Here is a 20,243-nt window from a genome sequence, read left to right on the forward strand (position 1 = left end):
TATGCTAGTAGGTACACCACATACCTCAATATTTGCAGTTCATCCTCAGCAGAAAATTTAAATACATGCTTCAACAAAATAATGTGATTCTCATCCTAATTACTTAGTCCAGTAATAAAAATGCTGTGGAATATACATCAATTAAAATACAACTTTGGTGATCAGTAACTCCCTGATGTTGATTCTTTGTGCAAGAATTTTAACTCTTTAAATAAGATTGTAGTTAAAATATTTTTATTCTTGATTATTGAAGAAACCATATTTTTCCACTTGAAAGGAGGCATCTAATCTCCTCTCCTCCTAGAAGAATGTAATAGTCTTGATTTACTTACAGAAATCTGAAGGAAAATATTTTAGTGATGGTTCACAACTGACTAATGGAGTTTTACAAAACAGCCTCTAGGAACAGGTAGAAATACATTGATTAGGTGGCTTCCCTATGAGAAAACAGTAATTAAAATTATACCACAGATTCTATCAGGACATGTTAATATTTAATTAGGCAATAAGTGAGCTTGGTACAGGTGTCCAGAGTTGTTGACAGGAGCTTTGCTAATCCATGTAGTATTGTCTCTTAAATAAATAGTTACCTGTTTGCTTTTTTCAAGTGTGAAGTGACATGCTTAATTAGCAGCCATTAGTATTGCTGTGTTAGAGTTTTTGTTTGTTTAATTTTCATGTTTATACATTGAGTGCAAAATCCTAGATGTTGTGGGTTTTACAGATCCCATTTTCTCACTGTTTGCTCTTTATGTCAAGGATTTTTTTAGAATTATGAGACTACTTGCAGTTCTCTGCCATTTTTTTCCTAGAGAAACCCATTCTCTGGTACTGTGTGTCTTGCCTTTTAAGTCATGCTGTTAGGAACCTTCTGCTACTGCTGTTGCCCTGTTACCTTCTTACAGTATTTTGTTTAGCAATTAGAAAACAGTATTAGAGAAAATAACATTGAGTTGTCTCTAATGATGATGTTTGAAAAAACTGTTTATTTGGTCTTCTCTTCAAGTACAAGAAAAGTATTTGTATTCTCGGAAGTAAGCATGACTCCTTTAGTGACTCTTTCAAACTTGCTGCTGCAAACATGTCATGTAATTCTTCCTTCTCTTTCCAGGGCCTTACCTATTATGTATTTTTTACAGGGTCTTACCTATATTGGTTCTTACTCAATTTTTATAGATTCATGCTTTTAAAAGTGCCTTTTCATTCCCATTTCATTTGACCATTCAATAGTAGACATCTAGAAAGAAGTCTTAAGAATTGCTGCTCCTTTATGTGATCATTTAAGTACATTTCACAAGTTTAGATTACTGATTTGATGATGATATTCCCTGACAACTGAAAATGGACTAATATTTTTAGAGATCTGTAAAGGAATTAATCTCTTAAAGCAAGCTAAATTTTCATAATCTAAATCCACTATAGTCCCAAGGGTAAGCATTATATAGACTGAAGTAGTATACTTTAATTATTATGCATTAATTTTCTACCTTTGTGAATGTACACAGGTCCTTTGAAGCCATGGCATGGAAATTTCAGTTTAGGATACAGATCACAAGCTACAATCCATGCAGTTATTTTATTTACCCATGTACTGCGATTTTATTCCTTTCTTTTCTCTTCAGATCACTAGCATTGCAACATTTGCAACGTGATTTTCTGTTCTTGTGACCTCTTATTGAAAATTAATTAATGTTTTGAGACAATTACTGAACATTTTTCTCATCAATTAGCTAAAGCAACCATTCATTGATTAGGTATTTTACTCTATCAAAACTGAAATCTAAGAATCACAGCATTATTTAGGTTGAAAAAGAGCCTTGAGGTTATCTAGTCCAACCAGTAAACCTAAACTTCAAAAACAGATTCAAAAGTGAAAGTCTACATACATCTAGATACAACTTTTTTCAAGAACTGTAAGTCTACTTCTCTCTTCCTTGGTAGGTATAGTTTTTGACCACAATGCAGTTTGACAGCAGAATTTAATCGTGTTCTACTTCTTACACCTTTATCAGAATGCTGATAAAATATGTGCTTACACTGAACATTAGCAAGAAATTTTTCAAGTGTCCTTCAGGGTTTTTTTTCTTCCTCTTCTCTCCATCCGTCACTTTCCTGTCTCTTGCAGAGAAACTGTTATAAAGCTGATGAGAATTTGGATTTGCTTTGAAAGCATCTTTTGTTCAAAGACTAATTTTAACCTTGTGATAAAAATTGCTTTTTGTATTCTGTTCAATGTGATATCTAGTAATTGTTTGTCAAGGCAAAGTGCTGTAGGACATAATACATTTTAAAAATTATCTGTTGTAATTACACTAAAAATGTCCTTAGACTGTAATGTCCAGAAAACAAGCAAATATGTCAAAAATAAGAAACAAATATTAAATGTAATATTTTGGTTTTAAATAACTTTGCACTATAAAAAGTGGATTTTTTTAAAGTACTCAAGTGAACATAATGGTAAACAAAGATCAGAATGTCATTTTCTTGTGAAATATATAACTCAACTAGAACATATTTGTAGATTTGGCATAAACATTATAGTTACCATTCTGATTTTTTCCTACTTTTACTCGTAATTTGTATTGTATTTGAATTTCCCAATTTACTTTAGGGAGCTTTAGTTTGTAATCTTACGAGTTCTAGACAAACTATCATGTATGAATTTGAAAGATTGGAGGAGGGCTGTTGTTTTAAGCAAGAGCGGCAGCAAACCATTTCTATTTGACTTGCAGTGGGGATGGGGCTGTTCCACAATTATTCTAAGGTAAAGAGAGTGGTATTTTTTCTTTTAATAGATTGATCGAGTAAGATTATCTAAAAAACGTGGGATTTTGCTGGGTTCATCACAAGTCATTGGTCCTGATGGCCTGGTGTCTGAGAATTGCTGGAGTAAGAAAGGTGATGTGCTGAGCAAGCAGCAGTGATAAAAGCTTAGGTAGAATTTAAGTTTGATGTCTGTAAATTTTGAAGTTACTCATGCATTCTCATGGTTAAATCTTAAAGCACTAATGAGACAGTATAGAAAACATCAAATAGATGATAACTGAACCTTAAACTTGTCATTTGTCTTTCACACAATATGAGTGGTTCAGCAGTTTTTCTCCATAGTCCTGACGCATTGCTTTTTCCCTTATGGGGGTGCAGTCTTCTGTGCTAACTTAGTGATTTGGAAAGCCAGCTTACTTGCTGAAGCTGTAGTGTTAAATTGGTTTAATAAACACAAATGGGATAGCTTAATGTTGTAAAAGCATTTATGAGGCAGTGGTCTATTTTTTAAAAAAATAGTTTGCATAACAGCTTATTGAGTCAAGAAGTGGAGTAGAATATTAAGGAGGGTTTGTAAGCACTGTTTGTACTCCAGACTTCTGGAATATAAGATAAGTACAGATTTGGGTACTTTCATCTTTGTAAACACAGGACAAACAGACATCAAAAGACAAATAATATTTTTAAGATATCCTTTTTCCCCTCTAAAGCATACTAGGTCTTGTATGTAAAAGCTGAAGAAGCACAATTTGCAAGTTACAACAAGGTTCCTTTTCAAGACATATTCTGTACTAGTGGAGAGATCAGAACACTTAGGCTTTAAATCACCAATGTGATCAATGCTGGAAGGCTGAGGAAATAATTTATCTTTTTATTCAGTTCTTATTTTAGTGAAGGAACTTAAAAATCATTTTTTGCATCATTTTATCATTATATGCTATCTGACTTCAAGAGAAGGAAAGAAATGAAGAGGAAAGAGAGGGCTAGGTGTAGACTTCATTCACAAAAGGAATAAAAAAGGAGGTGCCTTTATGGTACTCATTTCACATCTGGTGGTAGAGAGATTAGAACCGTTTCTGCATGGTGGGATGTTCTGAGATAAGTTTTTCTGTCAAGGTGGTTTTAATTTTTATAAAATGCCTCTGAATGCACTGAGGAAAAGGAAAGGAGAGAGTGAAGAAGTGACTGATGAGGTTTTGTAGTCATACGGGAAGAATAAAGTCTGGCCTGTTCCCTCACTAAAATAAAATACTAAATGCAAGTGTTACAAATTCAACAGGCAGTATCGTGTGCAACGTAGTGGTTTGTGCACTGAAAGGTGAGAGTGGCTACATCAAACCTCCTTGGGCAGAAAACATAAGCAAATTCACTTGCCTTACTCCATGACCCAGTAAGTCTTGCTATATGTTGTAAAAATCTTACTACAGAACATAAGGGTTGGAATGGTTTTGTGTTTATAGAGGTCCTTGCTGTGGATTTATTTTCCAGTTCAGCTGGAAAAAATCTGAGCTTGGGGAAATTCAGGAGAGCAAGTTAGTCCTTTGGGCCTTGTAAAAGAAGCCCTATGGATATGTAGCGTGTCTCAGTTCTGGTGGAGAAGAGAAGTGGAGGAACAAGTCAGAAAAGATGGAGTAGTGCTGTGTGCAGTGGTATTGTTGCTTCAGGTTTCACTTGCCTTTTGTGGATGGTTAAAACTCCAGAAGGGGTGATACTAGACACAGTCTGGCTAGACAGCTGAGTCACAGAAGAGGCAAATCATCACAAGACCTTGAGTGAGAGTTGGCAGGGAATTACAAGGACATAAGTCTGTGATGCCATTCGTATCTATGAGGGTGTGCAAACAGCAGTGAGCCAGATTTCCAGAATGCTTTAACTACTGTGATATTAGGCAGAAAAAGGCAATGTCTCCTTCTCCATATTTTTACATAGGTAAGATTGAATTAAAGTTCTACTGTAATTAGTGAAGACTGCGGGGTAAACTGAATCTTGGTGTTGGAGGGTTGATTAAATAATTTAGAAAATAAGCTCTGAAAACATTTCACACAGTAGATTTTGAAATCTATACAGACTTTTCAATATAATTTTGAAAATCTATAGAGAAAAGCACATCATAATTTTTTAAATAACTTCATTTTTCAGCTACTATACTTTTTATTCAGTTAAGGTGATGTTTTGAATATAGTAGAAACTTATAGCTGGTCTGTATTTTTACATTGCAGTTTACTGTGTACTAACTTTAAATATGCTGCTTTGACATACTTGACTAAAGTTACCTTAATAAGGTATTTATTTAGATCTCCCCTTCACAAAGAGGCCAGTGTGGTAGCTTTAGTGTTCACACTGACATTTAGTGAGCAGCAATCCTGAGACTGTGCAGAGACATAGTCCACTTGACAGGTATAATGCCCTCCCTTCCTGGAAGAAAGAAAGGTCAAATAAATTAACTTTGTTAGAAGTAGTAATCTGCTCATTATGTTTAATCTTTTTTTTCTCATAATAATGAAAAGAAATTGACAACAGTCTCTAATTCCTATCTGCTTTCATAAGTTAAAGATGAAAAAAGCTTAATTTGAAGTATGAAGTGACTTTCACTGACTTTGGGGGCAAACATTGCAAGACAAGTTCTTGGTGTCTCTTAAAAAGCTCTCAGAGTGAAGAAAACTCATGTTAACATTCGTTATAGCCTGATTAAATGTATTTTTAAAATCAAAAAATCTAATTTGAAACCTTAATTGTTCTGCAGATATTTTCATTGCAGAACACCTGTACTTGAGGAGTGAATAGTTGTACAACTGGTTAATATATTAATTAAAGCTACAGTTAATTTCTTTTCTTTCTATAGCCAAAATATAAATGCCCAGTTGTTCTCTTAAACAACTGTCATGTAAAAGGGGTGATTTTCTCAAATCCTTTGTGGTTGATTAGTCTGTTGGCATCCCAGAAAAGCTTATATCCTTGTATTTAAGTTTAGGTGACTAAAAACTGCTGAGAGTCTGGACTTTGTCTTTAACATGTTTTGTCAAATCTCCCAGCCCATTAGACTTAAGTAGTTTGGAATTCAATGATCTAATTGCAGAGTTCAGAGATTATTAGAGCAAATGGGGCCTGATCAATGCCTTGGGTCGTCTTTTCAATGTGTTAATTAGTTAATCAAAGGAACAGAAATATATGTGTAATGCAAATTAACTCAGTCTCAAGCTACTAGTATACCAGATTTGGTCATATGCAGAAGAGGGGAATCCAAAAGCAGCATAATAGTGGTGCATTTTATTTGTGTAACACCACTTTCCTTGGTGATGTCCTGAGCTAGAGATATTTGAAGGATTAGTGTGGTTGTTTCTGGTGTCCTTTCCTGGAGAAATGTAATAAGATTTTGAGGTAGTTGAAAAAATTCAGCAATTAAAATATTCATGATTCACAGTTGGTCCTTGATTCCATTTGTTGTCACTGATTCTCTTCATTTACATTAACTCCCCCAAACCAGGTTATTTGCTGTAATCTAGTACTGAATGCAGTTTCCCTGATCCCCAAGTTACATTAATTTGCAGTAGTTCCCCCCAAAAAACAAAGGAATTTTATATGGTCTTTTCTGTTATCTTTGCCAATCATTTTTTTCCAGTTTGTCTTTTTGTGTCAAAATATATAAGCTTTGTTCTCCCCAAGTTGCTCTTTATTGAAAGTCTTCTGTCCTTGGTCTTCCGAGCACATGGAAGTATTGTGCTGTTTTTCCCAAGGACTATTCATTGCCTCCATCACCTGGGGAGGTTATAGACTTGATTTGTTTTGGAGATTGGAGACGTTCTTCTATTCCTGTGTGTGGACCTCTGCTTTCAACTGTATGCAAGGACCAGACCAACTCATCTCTCAGGTCATCTCTTTGTAGCAGTCAGCTTTGTCTAGAATCAATAAAGTTTTTAGGTTCAAACCTTGAAGTACTTCCTGACAGGCTTTTTGCCCCAGTTCTGTTGTGGCTTTTTATGCGCACAGTAATTTTTATTAACAATAAAAGGGTTGTGTGCGTATTTGGGATAAAAGTTAAAACTGGGGTTTTAGAAAAGAAAAGGAATTATCAGTGCCAACATTTGACCTCACAGTTCCTACAAACAGGGAATGTCAGTGTTCAATTACAACACCAGAAGGTGATCTGTCACAACCCCCTTGAACTGGAACACAAGGGCTGTTTCAGCTGCTCTACCCTTACCTGCTGATTTTGAGACAGCAGCAGCAACAACCCAACCACCAGAATTTCCTGTCTTAGTGAAACAAAGTGTGGTATTATGTAAAATTCAGTCCTAAGATGAAAGGCCATGAAGTTGGCTAAGCCAGGCCAATCCTTTGCCTAGCTCTCTCCCTGTTCAGCTTTCATAACTGTGACAGGAGACAGAAGACAAAGATGTTGCTAAGTTCTGTGTAGGTATTTCACACTCATCTCAAAAAGACAATTTTCTATTTTGTCACTTGTGTGATTTTATGCTGTATGTACACAGACAGATTCCTTAAATCATCACATAAGTTATAAATTCCATTTTGTTTCTGTGAACTGTGAGTCTCCCTGTGTCTGGGGCTGTCATGTGCTAACAAGAGACAGGAGGAGTGCCAGTGTGTCAGTCATTAAACTCTCTCCATCTAGTTTAGTCTTAACTAGGAGTGGCAATTGAGGAACAGGATCTTAAATAAGGACAGAATATCTCTCCTGGGAGGAACCAAGACAAAGCAGCCAGGTGGTAATGTTTGGATTTCAAAGCCAGGAAGGATTTTTGGAAGCAGAAACAGCTTGGTCAGAACAGATAAAGTGATGCACGGACACACCAGAGGGGTCTTGTGCCACAGTGGCAGTAGGGAGACAGTGGAAGCCACTATTTGAAGAAGCAGCTGGTGTGGAACGGGAGGGAAGGTCTCTGAGCAACAAAGGGAATCTCACAAAATCTCAAAGAAAATTCAACAATGAGGAAATGTAGGCGGAGATGTACGTGTGTTTACTATTTCATATGTCTCTGTGTATCTCTTGCGGTAATTAAAATGAAGAATGGCTGCTTTTGAGATAGTTTGCAAAGTCTGTGTATGACCTGATTCAGTGGGATTTTGAGGGATTCTGGAGAGACAAACTGTCACTTAGATGTTGACTATGACTGAGCTTTGGGAAAGAGTGAGTCAAAGCCATTGGGAAGCTAGCAGCAGTCACAGGGTCTAAGCAAGAAGAGATTGCCTGAAGACCCAAAGCAGACAGAAAAACTTCAAAGTGTTTGCATGGAAGCTTTGTGCTTGGCCCGCAAGAGGTATAATCTAGGCTATAATATCTCAAGTCTTTCAATTTTTACCTGTAGTAAAATGAAAGTGATTGGAAGAACACTGAGACACACACATAGTCAGATAACAAACAGTACCATTGGTGGCTCCAAGCATTATCTGGCAAACACATGTACAAAAGCAAGCCACAAAATGAAAATCAGACCCATGTGTATTATCATAATTTGCACTAAACCCAAGAATAATAGTTCCCACCAACTGACAGGCTGTTAGCTCAGGCTTAGTGCCATACTGCTGTAGCTACTTCTGACTGCTTTGGAGCATGGGAAAAGGCAGCTCCTGGTTGCTTGCAGAACGGTCAAGGTAATGACTGCACTGTGTGCACCCTATGTTTCAAGAACTCAGGTCAGATTGCCAGTTTTTCAGTCATTGACTTTGTGTGTTTTTTTCATACAGAAAGATGGTCGGTGTGCATGAATAGCTTTTTAGGATGAAGTCAAACCACAAGCTCTTCTGATGCAATTTAAAAGGAGTGAAATGCTCAAGATGATAATGTGGAGCAAACTGATGTAAATGGTTCTTCTGCATAAACTGCAATTTTTGTATTTTGTTTTGGAACTGAGGGGAGTATGCTGTATAGTTTTGGTTTGCATAAATTCAGAAAGAGTTCTGAATTATTTTTTTCTGAAAATAGAGCTGAACTGCTGAGAGGGAGGTAAAACTTCTGTGATGAAGGGAAAGTATTATAACAGGAAAACTGGGGATTAATGTGATGTCCATGTCTGAAAATAGATGGACTCAGGAGATTACTTGGTATGATTTTTACATATGTAAATGGACTTATAATTATCTAACAATATAAAATATTAGTGCATATTTACTGTAAAATAACCCAACTTTATAAGCAAATTAAAATTGCCTCAAATTTACATACAATGTGAAGAAAAGTCCCTTTATCCTCTGTAACTGCAGCATTTGGCAGATTCAGGAATAAATAATCTTTTGTGGCAAGGGTATGCCTTATCAAACATATGCAGATCAGTGCTAATTAATGCTAATTAAGGTTTCCTGTCTATCTAGCTGGAAAAACGTCCAAATGTTATGAAATCCAGTTAGTATGCCTATTACCCTAATTGTTTTATATGGGATGGTTCTTAATTAAAATATGTAAATTGACCTTAATTGCTATATACTAATGGAGGTTCATGTTATCTCACTAAAAATGACAAGATGGTGAGGAGGGGTACTTAAACAAATAAGTCTGATACATTTGTAAATAAATGACCTTTACTCAAAATTATTTTTAATTGGAAATTGGCAAAAGGAACACTTTGCCATCTATGTTTCTCTTTAGTTTTAAATAATGTCAGAATTTACAGTTCTTTGTTAATATAGATCTGGCGACACTGCAGCTTAATTAAGACTACTAAACATTTTGTGTGTTTACTGTATGTTTCAAAATTGTTTGCTAACCTCACAATGACCTTCAGAAATGTTATGCTTTACAATATTTATCATCTTGTTCAACTATTTTTTGTTTTGGTTGATTTTGATCTCTTTTAATCATATGGTTTTGTTTGTCAAGTTTGATGTAGTGGTGTCTTTTGCTGGTGCCTGGCCCGTGCCTTTGCAGCAGGGGCTGGTGAGCAGCACCTCGTTGTGCTCCACCTGGGAGAGTGGGACATGGACTCTGGTCATCTTTGGGAAGGATGGTTCTCATTTAAGCTGGGACGTGCCTGAGGCCTACACAGGTTTCTACACAAACTCTTGTATGCCCTCTGCCTAACAGAGGAGCATTAGTTGAATCATATTTTGTATGGCAGTTTATAAGTGCCTCATATTGGCATTTTCTTGGTAGTTATCATACTATTTCACACACACAGCAAATAGTTTTCTCCTCTGATGTAAAGAATTTAACTAGAGAATCTGCTGTTTTAGAGAACTGCCCTACAGTTCTAGCTTTTACTTATAATGATAGTAGATTTTTAAAGCGCCTGCTGCATTCATTTAAGTTTATATTATATACATTATTGATATATGCCTCACTGTGCAAAATCAGTCTGAAAGTATTTGCTGTCTTGCAGGATATTGTGACGAATGTTTCCCCAAGGATTGTGCGTGGAACTACTTCAGGTCCCGTGTACGGCCCAGGACAAGGCTCTTTTCTAAACATTGAACTGATCAGCGAGAAAACAGCAGCATATTGGTGTAGAAGCATTGCTGAATTGAAGGCTGACTTTCCAAACCATGTAAGTGCCACTCAGTCATAAGGAAAACTTACTTGTTTAGAATATCCAGTTTACAAATCTGTGAAAACTCACATATTTAGCATTTATTAAATAGAATATGAATTGCTGTATTGACATGTAAATTGTTAAAAACCAGAAAAGCCCATCCAAATATATTTATGACAGAAAATTCTGTGAAATTACTGTTATACAGAGAACAGTCATGATGTTTTAGTTCGGCTGATGTTTACATTCAAATACATAGTATCAAGGAAAAGAGTTGATCCCGCTGTGGATGCTTGTCAATTCTGTTGTGAATATTTTGTATTTGAGTTCATATTTGAAAATGTAATTTATAATAATAGTTGTTTCTGTGAATTGAATTTGATCATAAAAGTAATATGGGATTTTTTCATTCTTAATCCAAATGTGAAAGATACTTATAATATTTTTATAAGCAATTGACTGCTTTAGGTGAAAAAACTCCAATACTTAAAATTAACTTCACTACAAGAATGGAGTTTTGTTACAGCTTGTTTAGCTCTGAGGAATATCTGCCTTGAAAGTAATAAAGTTGGAGTAATGATGCCAGCTAGCTGGCAGAAGTGGTTTTCAGCTGTTGTTCTAGTGGATAAGAAAAATGAGGTGGAAAGTAAACTTCTCCTCAAACATTATCTTGAATGGATAGAGCTAGAAATCCCAGAGCCTGCATATCTTCTTGTCCATGGTTCAACTATGAGCAAAGGAAATGAATGTTCTGGAATGTATTATGACATGAAGATAATCAAGGTGAGTTTTTTCTTATTCCTTGTGTTTAAATGTATACATCAGCAAGTATAAAAGTGTTTAAAGACAATGTATTGACAGTAAAAGTTAAGTGCTGCATGTTTAATATTCTACTTCACTGTGGATGGACTGTGTTTCTTTGCTGAGATTCTTGTCACTTTATTTACTGTGACTGAGATTCATCGTAGGGAAAATGTGAACCAAAAGCATCATGTTCCTTGATTTTGAATTGAACACCCTTTGTTAAAGTCCTGGATATTGCATGCAGGCAGACTGTTGACCATTTCTGTTGTGGGAAGGCTATCCCAGTGCAGTCTTCACCAAAATCCCTCACAGCATTTTGTGCTCAGGATCAAACCATTCTCTTCTGTGAGGAAAGGTGCTAGCAACATTTCAAAAGGAAGATTTGAATTTTCTGAGACCTGGCATCGTGTGTGGGATGAAGAAGTCCCACTCTTCCACAGTTCTGTGGTCAGCATCTTCTGACCATCCCTTATTATATGTGTTATTACTTTGAGAATGAATCCTGATCCTGCACGTTGTCTGTGGCTGCCACTGTGGCATCTTTGATGTTGGTAATGCCTGCATGGGCATGGGGAAGCAGCACCCAGCAGCAGCCCTTGGCATTGCTTACAGGGATTTTTAAAGTGTGCCTGTGAACTCATTGAAGATTTGTCATAATTGTAATGGTAAATTTGTTGCTAACTGAAAACAGAATTTTGTTGACGGAGTAGAAATCTTTTGGTGCTTATTTTGAGGTATTCTGTATAATTAAAGACTGCAGAATTTTCTTTCTCCAATTTCTATTCACTCCTCCAGAAGACTTTTTAAACCTTGTGAGTTTATTTAAAACGAAAACTAATTTCTAAGATGTGTTTGGGTGAAGTTAATTAACAAGCGAAGAATGACATATTCTGTTCAAATGAAGGCCAATCAGATGAGGACATAAGTGACTACAGTAAAAAAGCTACAGCAAATTTTAAAAGCAAATCAAAAATGAAACATAATTAATTTTTCTGTGTAATGCAAGTAATTTAAGGTAAGTTTTATCTTATAGATGAAAAGAATATGAGCAAAATAGCTACCTCACTACAAGATAATCACACAACAGCATCCTATCTCATTCCATGGGGAAGAAGCAAACCATAAAGGGCAGTTAAATCCCCCCAACAGAGGCTAGGATGTAAGCTAAATTTTGAAATGGGTTGTGCATAAGAGGACCACCAGTCACAGCTCAGTGGGTAACGTCACTTAACTGTGACATGTTGCCTCTATAAATCAGAAACTAGCAGCTCCTGTAGTGCATGGCCTCATTCTTTTGATTCTTCTGGCTCCTGATTCTTGCTTGTAGCTTACAATTATGTCTGACTGGCAGCCTTTCCCAGTCTTCTCTTCTATAAGCTTCTCCCTTTGACCCCAAATCCACTCCAAGTGTACTAGGGTAAAAGCTGCCACAACCAAAAACTTGCTTCAGTGCCACTGGTGGTGACTAAATTATTTGTAAGGGTCCAAGTAGAGGAGAAAGCAGAAAAAGAAAGTGTCTGGATTTTATATGTTTGCTGGTGAAGTCTTATTAAAAGCTTTGCTGTTTCAATTTCCGATTTTTCAGTTGAGTTAATTAATGTCAGTGTTGGTTTTTTTCAGAAAACACATACAGGTACAAAGAAATTAGGTGGCATGCACAGTACAGGTCCAAGATTATTTAAAATAAAAGAAGTGTTTTTTTTTAAAAATCAGATGCTTCTCTTAAAATTATTTGCAGTTAATTGTTTTTATTCTTGTACTTTTATTATCTCAGTAAGATGTTACTTGAAAAACTTGACTGAGAACAGTTAAAGCTTATGGTATTATCCAGCATTGTTTCTTGGTAGATTTTCAAAGGATGCTGTTTTAAAAGCATAATGTCAACTTCTTTTGTATATACCAACAAAACAACTTTTCAGTCAGAAAGCTGTGAAAGTGAGAAGAAAATGGGTCTGTGTGTATTTGTCATCTTTTTTTTTTTCCCCAGATACTATAGTTTTATTTGTTTATATTGGACTGTCTTTGTCATATCCAAACATCTTCCTTACAGGGTTAACTAAGGAGTATTTTTATGTAAGTCTTTTAAGTGTATTTTATGTCTCGTGGCCACACATAGCAGCTGATACCACACGATTTATCATTCTCTGCAATTAATAATCAGCAAAAAATGGATTTTATGTTGGTTTTTTAGTAGTAGAAACTGAGAACTTGACTGAGAAAAGGTGGAACAACTATTTTATTAATTTCATTGTCTGAATGTAATATTGAAATGCTCCTTCTTAATTAGTATTAAGCTGACAATTTATTGAAAAGTTTTGCCTACACACTTTCCCCCAAAAGTTGTTTATAAAGTGGTGTATTAATCTAAAACTGAAGAAAAAAGTGAAAGAAATATATCGATGGTCAGAATTTTAAGACTCAAATTTAATTATTCTTGTTTGAAAGGACTAATCACTGAAACCATAATCATAGCCTGTTCATAATCATAGTCTGTTCTCTGTATCTCTACTATAAACATGTAGGGCTGATAAAAACTGTTCCCGTGTAATGCGAGTATTACCTCAAAATCATAATGTGAAATAGGAAGATGCTCCCTTTCTAAGGTTTGTGATGGCACAGGGGAGATTTGGAAGTGAGAAGTGAGTGAGCAGCTTGGTAGGGGCTTAGCTGATTATTGGGATCAACCCACCACAGATGACAAATGCATAAAGTTGTTGGTTCATATTAAATAGAGGAGGCCATAACTTGGACATGCACTATTTAAAGTGCTTTAGATAGTGCGGCAAAAGAACTAACATTAATGTCACAGCAAGTCCCACTTTTGTATTCTATTTACCAATGATATACCTGCTTATATGGTGTGTTGATGTACTTCCAGCATACATGTGGCTGATAAAATTATAGTTTATAGCATATTCAAGAAATTAGTTTACCTATGAAATATGAATTTAGCCAAGTAGTACTCACTTAATGATATGATAAGGAATGAAAACTGTGCAGAAAAAAAAAAATCACTTTTACATTAGCAAATGCCTACCAAAAAGTAGGCAATGGCTGAGAAAGTTGAAAAGAAAATTATAAAACCTTGGAGAGGGACTTACTACTAAAATTCTATATTCACATACTTTGTAATAGCTACAGTCTGGCCATTATCTTTGCTGGGAACTGTGAATACTGGTAGTGGCAGTACATGCAGGTGTGCTGGTTAAACAAGGAGCTGTAATCTCTGTAGCACGTGCACTGGGGAGAAAAAGCTTGAAAAGAGAAAGATTTGAAAATGGTAAAATACTTCTCTGCAGAAAAAATGTGAACTGAGGGTTCACTAACGGTGATGGATGCAGTTCCCAAGCAGTCTTTCTAAACCTTCCTAAAATGGTAATTGATGCCCTATAGATGATAATAAAGTAAGTAAATCAATGAAAAACCTCAATATGCAAATTTGTTTGGGACTGAGCACGTGCAGGAGGTCACAGCAGTACAAATAAAGGGCTTTGACAGGACACTTCATAAAATAGGTTGCAGGGGAAATGTCATTCCCTACCAGGCTAACAGAAGTCCATCACAAACAAGCAAATGTCTGAGAAATTTGTACTACAAGAAAGAACTGATATCTTGGAAGAAGATGCCACATTGTTTTTTCTATATTGCTATGTTAATATACTGCAGTCTTAAAAGTAACTTTTTGGCCTCCTAGCTCAACACAAATGAGCTTGTTCTTCTTCATGACTCTGGGGAATGTACATAGAATACCAGATTGTCAGCTGTGACACTGAATCTGTGATTCAGATATCAGTGTCGTGATGTGTTGAGTTGAGAAACCTCTTCTGCTAGAAACATTAAGTACTCTTGGACCCCAAAACTAAGCTGAAAACTCTTGTCTTAATGTTTGTTCTGCTGCTTGCAGAATGTTGCTGACAGTCTCTCTGACAGTTACTCAGCAGAGAGCAGCTTTTCAAGGCTGAAACTGTTAAAGATATATTTTTATTCAACATTTTGTTCAGAATGTCCCAGGAACACCTGCCAGGAATAGCCGTGCTAGAGAGTGTTGAGAACAGATCGCTGGATCCCAGGCTGGTAACCAACTCCTTTGTAGCATTGCAAGGGTTTTGTTGGACGTTGCCTTTTTGGGAATTCTTTTAACCTCCTGGAATGGTGCAATTAGTATTTTATGCTATGCATTTTTGTCTACTATAGAAGTATGAAATAAGGCTGGTGGTTTTGTTTGGTTTGGGTGTTTGTGGGTTCTTTGTTAGATTTTTTTTTTTTTTATTTAGGTAACAAAACCAAATTTGGTCTAACTCTGCTCTTTGGGGATAGGAAAAATAAGAGGTTACAGAGGAACAAAAATACAATCTCAACAGGCATATGTGAGTGCCTTGCTCTAATAAATAAATTTTGGTGCAGAAACATGCAACGTTCAAAAAGATTTCACGAAGTTATAATGTGAGTAAAAATAGATTTGCAACAGCAATAATACTTATTTGGATAGTTTACTTGGAGAGGTTTGATTAGTTTTCCAAAGTGGGTTCATCAGTCTTATGTGTTGGACCAAGCTCTGGTTTTAATACCACATTTTGTCCAGAGACTATGAACAAAATTCATGTATTTATATAACCTTTCTCATTAAGACTGCACTAATAGTAGACCTTGTAACTTAGTTACTGAGGGGAATTGACCAGAATATCTGAGATTTCTTTAGACCTCTTTTGAGACTTAAAATTAAGGGACATTAGGTGGAAAACTTTTTAAGATACAGAGGAATCAGACTTCACAGCCTTACTGTGAGGAGAAGGTCAAAGTTGGGTTTCTCATTAGAGGTATTAGTAATAAATTGTGTATTTTTGCAGGTATTATTATAGCCTTTGCTTTTAATGGATGTTTAGAGGCCTGTGAGATGTTATACAGTACAGTACTTGGATTTTTAGATACCAATCACTGACTTGATTCAGGGTATAAAACATAAGTTTCGCTTTTCCTAGGGCTGATACAGATAGCTTTGCCTTTTCATCACAAAGAAATGATACTTTGTACTCCACGTACCTACTGAGGTGTGCATCCACCTGATAAGTCACAGACGTCTTGACAAAGTCACACCTACAAACTTGGAATAAAACATTTCAAACAAAGTAGGGCCATGCCCATGTGGACTTTGCTTGCTGCCAACATAAACCAGTGTATAGTCACCTGAATGGGGAGGGTGTGTGCCCGATATTCTCAAGCCTATCAGAGGATTCTTGCTGGAAGTCTAGATGCTTTTCCAAATGAACTGAAAAGGCAGAGCACAAGGGGAGGGAACCACAAGTTAGGATGCCTAGAAGTGTGCCAACTCCCAGAAGTGCCCAGCAGTGCAGAAAAGCTACTTGCATTCCTTTGTCCGAATTTCAGACCCACAGATCACATCAAAAAACTCCAGAAGTTGTTATTGCTGCAGCTTAAACTTCCCCAAACCAGCTTGATAGGAGGTGGATACTTGGTAGGAGGTGAAAAAACCACACAGCAGTTGTTAATTTCACCATATGGAAAAGATCCCTTTCACTACAGAAAACTGGCAGCAGGCCTATTCCCTTAGCATCAGAGGAAATCCTAGCTGAAAAGGGAAGATGAGGTTGGAAAAAGGTCCTCATACTGATTACCTTGCACAGGAAGTAAACCACTTGGTTCTAACTAGTGTGGAGCTCAGGAATGGTCGTGTCCTCAATTTCCAGTGACTACTGTGGTGGGTAGAAGAGAATAAATCTCAGAGCATGAAGCATATGACCATGTTCCTTTTTTTTCTTTGCCATTCACCACAAGGAAAAGGGAGAAATAAAAAACCTAAAGAAAGATGCTTCCTAGAAGAGAGGGAAGAAAGCTGACATGAAAGAACTGCAGACATGTTAAGAACATACCTCTGCATGTTCCAGGGAAGCTTCCATTCTCTCTCATCCCAAGGGTGTCCTCATTGCTCCTGGTCCTGGTTCAGTTCTCTGTGAGCCAGCAGGATGCATTTTCCTATGTGCTGTCCAAGGAGGAATTCCGTAAGCACTCTGATTTACACAATTTCAGCAATTTCTATTTGCAGGAGAGAGTGAACAGAAACAGAGGCGAGTAACAGAAATATTGATGTATTGGGTCTTTGAGATCACATTTTCTTATAAGGAAGAAAGTTTTCTGGGAAAGGCTCTTCCACAAGATATAAAAATGTTCAAGCCTCACATGATTTGAATATTAATAAAGATGGGACTGATCTATAAAATATGACGCTGTAAATTTTCACTCCTTTAGGCTTAGGTGTTAGTGAACAAAAAAAAAAAAGGAGAAAATACAGGATAATTCTCATCTATCATCAGCATGTTTTGTTAATCATGTTGGCTATAGCAGATCTGCTTGAGCCTTGAAAAGTAGCAGAGAAGTAACATGGAGTCAGTGTTACACCTCTTTTCTGGGAGAGATCTAGGGAACTACAGACCTGAAATCTTTTATCTGTGTATGCAAGTTGCTAAGAGCTGTTCTAAAAACCAGAACTAGTAAAGAGAAAACAAACATAAACCCAAAGAGTAAAGATCCCCCTTTGTAGTATGCTATGCCTTGAAACAAAGAGTTCTTTGAGAGCATGAAGAGAGACTCAGGATGGTAAAGTGAGTTTGAGGTTTCAGACATTTAACAGGGTCTTTCGCTGACGAATTGGACAGAAATTAAGTTCCCATAAGATCAGAGAAAGAAACCTACATGCCTAAATAACCAGATAAATATAGCAAACAATGTTAAGGAATAAATGCCCAATTTTCACATTGGATAGAGAGCTCCAAGAAAATTCCTTAGGGATCTGTCGTGTGTTCTGTGCTATTTAAAATGTTTATCAATAATCTGGAAAAGAGAGAGAATTTTAAGAATGTAAACTTTGCTGATAATAGTATATATTGTAGGGAGATAGAGATGAGAGCTGACTATAAGGGTTGTGAAGGATCTTGCGTTACTAAGTGATTGATCAATGAACTACCAGAAAAAAAAAGATAAAATGTAGTATGCACATGGAATAAAACAGTAATAAATTTATAGGTACAGTGAGGGATTATAAACTAACTATACTGGGGTTACAATAGATAGCACTATGAAACTTTCAGCATTGAAATGAAGTGTATTAAACATAGAGTTTCAGAGAAAGGAAGAAAGAACAAAGCAAAACCCATCACTATGCCAACATGTTGTGGTTTTGTTTTGTTTTGGGTTTTTTTAGCATTTTTAGTACATTGTGTAGTTCACATTCTTCTGAATTGGAACCAGAAGGGTCAGAGGTGGAAATGAGTGACAGATACTTCATCCTGTGGCTCTGCAGATGTGGAGCTCCTTCTCGTAGGGCATTGCCAGTCCCGGGTTGAGTAAACCTACTAGAAAAACTATATGAAGGCCTCACCTCTGTCTCAGGAAATTCCTGTGCCTCAGATTTTTTAAAAGCTGAGAGAGTTTTCAAGGGAAATACTGCTCTAAGCTTGACCTAGAGACCTGCTGCTGGTGTGTGTCAGAGAAGGAGGAAGGAGGAGGACTGGGCTATGTAACCCATTCCTATGGATTTACATTGTCAATGCACAAAGAGCTGTTAGGTTTGTACCCAGCATCAGAAACCCTCTCCTGCCTCCCATTCCTGTCTCAGCCTTTGGACCATAGTTCTTGTACTATGTTTTTATAGTCTGATTTGCATGCAACTAGATTCCTTGAACTGGAACTGAGATGAAGGTGTATTTTATACTGGTTTGAATGATGTACTAAGGGGTTTGTAATTCAAATGCCATTTTCAGTTTACTAAGATTTGAAAAGCTGCATTTCCAGAGGGTGATCTCAGACAATCCTATATAGAGAAACCCCTGAAAGTCTGCTAAAAATTTACTCAGAGACAGTGTCTGATCATGCATATTTCAGACCATGCAGTACCTTTCACAATGTTTGGCCCCAACACCACATTCACATTGGGGTTTTTAATCATAATTTTATTTTAAAATACAGTTATTAATCTGATAAAGAGATGGAAAGACATACTCTGGTCATCAGTTTGAGGGAATTTTCTTTTAAGAAAGCACGTATCTTTTGCTGGAAACTGCAATTTGTAACTGAAAATAGGACCACACTGTAAATTCAGTGAGATTTTTACAATCAATTTATGATTCAGATATACATGTTTGTCGTGACAAATTAGGACCTTAAGGACAAATGTGAGAAGGTCTTTTATGTTTTATGATGGGAAAACACTGGTTTTTTGAGAAGCCTGTCCAACTATGTGCAGAACTGTACTTTCTTTTTTTGCATACTATAAAGACATGACTTATTTTTGTTTGTTTTACTTTCGTGGCTAAGGTCTGAAAAATAGTAAGGCAGAGGACTATTTGAACATATGCTAAGAATATCCTTTTGATTTGAAAAGTGAATTATTGATCCCTGCAAATAAAGGAACAATTCTCACAGTTTTGTGAGGACTATGAAAACATCCTTAGAATTTTAGCCTTAGGGTAAGAACTAGGAGAAAATTAAAGCAGTTTCTGAAATACTCCACCAACCATTTCCTAGAAAATGACCCAATCTGCTTGATTATTGGAAAAGACACACTCCTTAATGGCTAGCATCAGCTGAAGCTTCTTCAGGATGTGCTTTGGCAGTTGCTGCTAAAAATTCCTTTTTTGCAGAGATATGTGAGCGGTCATTAAGCAGGAGTATTGACAAAGGAAATGTCCTAAACATAAAGACTGTGTGATTAAAAAGATATTTCTAGAATGTAATTCTGCTGACAGTGACATGAAGAGTTGCATATTTCTGTTCATCTTATTAAAGTGTGAATATGCAGACTATTATTTAGAGGGAAAAGACAGTTTCTTAAAAATCCCAGCTGTTTTCTCAGTTTGATAAGTTACTATTTGTACAATAGAGTGCTGCAAAATGATCTGTGAAATCCGGTTGGGTATCAGGAAGAGCATTCCTTCTTTCAAGAAATGTCCTCCATAAACTGCTACAAAGGAAATGGCATCATGACTTAAAAAAGGCTGTAGCTAAGATGTCCATTCTGCCCCCCTCAATCTGTGCTAAAAATAGCAGTAACAACCTTGGAGCAGGGCATTTCCTGGCGATTAATAACCGGCCAGTGTTAATGGCCCTCAGCAGTGCCTCAGGCCATCAACTCCTCCCAGCCAGTCATTACTCCCTGGGAAATGCCCTTTTCTGGGTAGT

At 36.5% G+C, this 20,243-nt stretch overlaps 1 protein-coding gene across 2 annotated transcripts in view; it reads left to right on the top strand.

Annotated features, from left to right (window-relative positions):
* Positions 1-20,243, top strand: part of DPYD (dihydropyrimidine dehydrogenase) — a 343,167-nt gene that overhangs the window by 197,808 nt on the left and 125,116 nt on the right. For both annotated transcript variants that reach the window (XM_071565407.1, XM_071565408.1), the window contains one exon: positions 10,098-10,262. In XM_071565407.1, the coding sequence (XP_071421508.1) occupies positions 10,098-10,262 (165 nt within the window). The remainder of the gene's footprint in view (positions 1-10,097; positions 10,263-20,243) is intronic.

This window comes from Pithys albifrons, chromosome 10, assembly GCF_047495875.1.
Source record: "Pithys albifrons albifrons isolate INPA30051 chromosome 10, PitAlb_v1, whole genome shotgun sequence".
Classification (NCBI taxonomy): domain Eukaryota; kingdom Metazoa; phylum Chordata; class Aves; order Passeriformes; family Thamnophilidae; genus Pithys; species Pithys albifrons.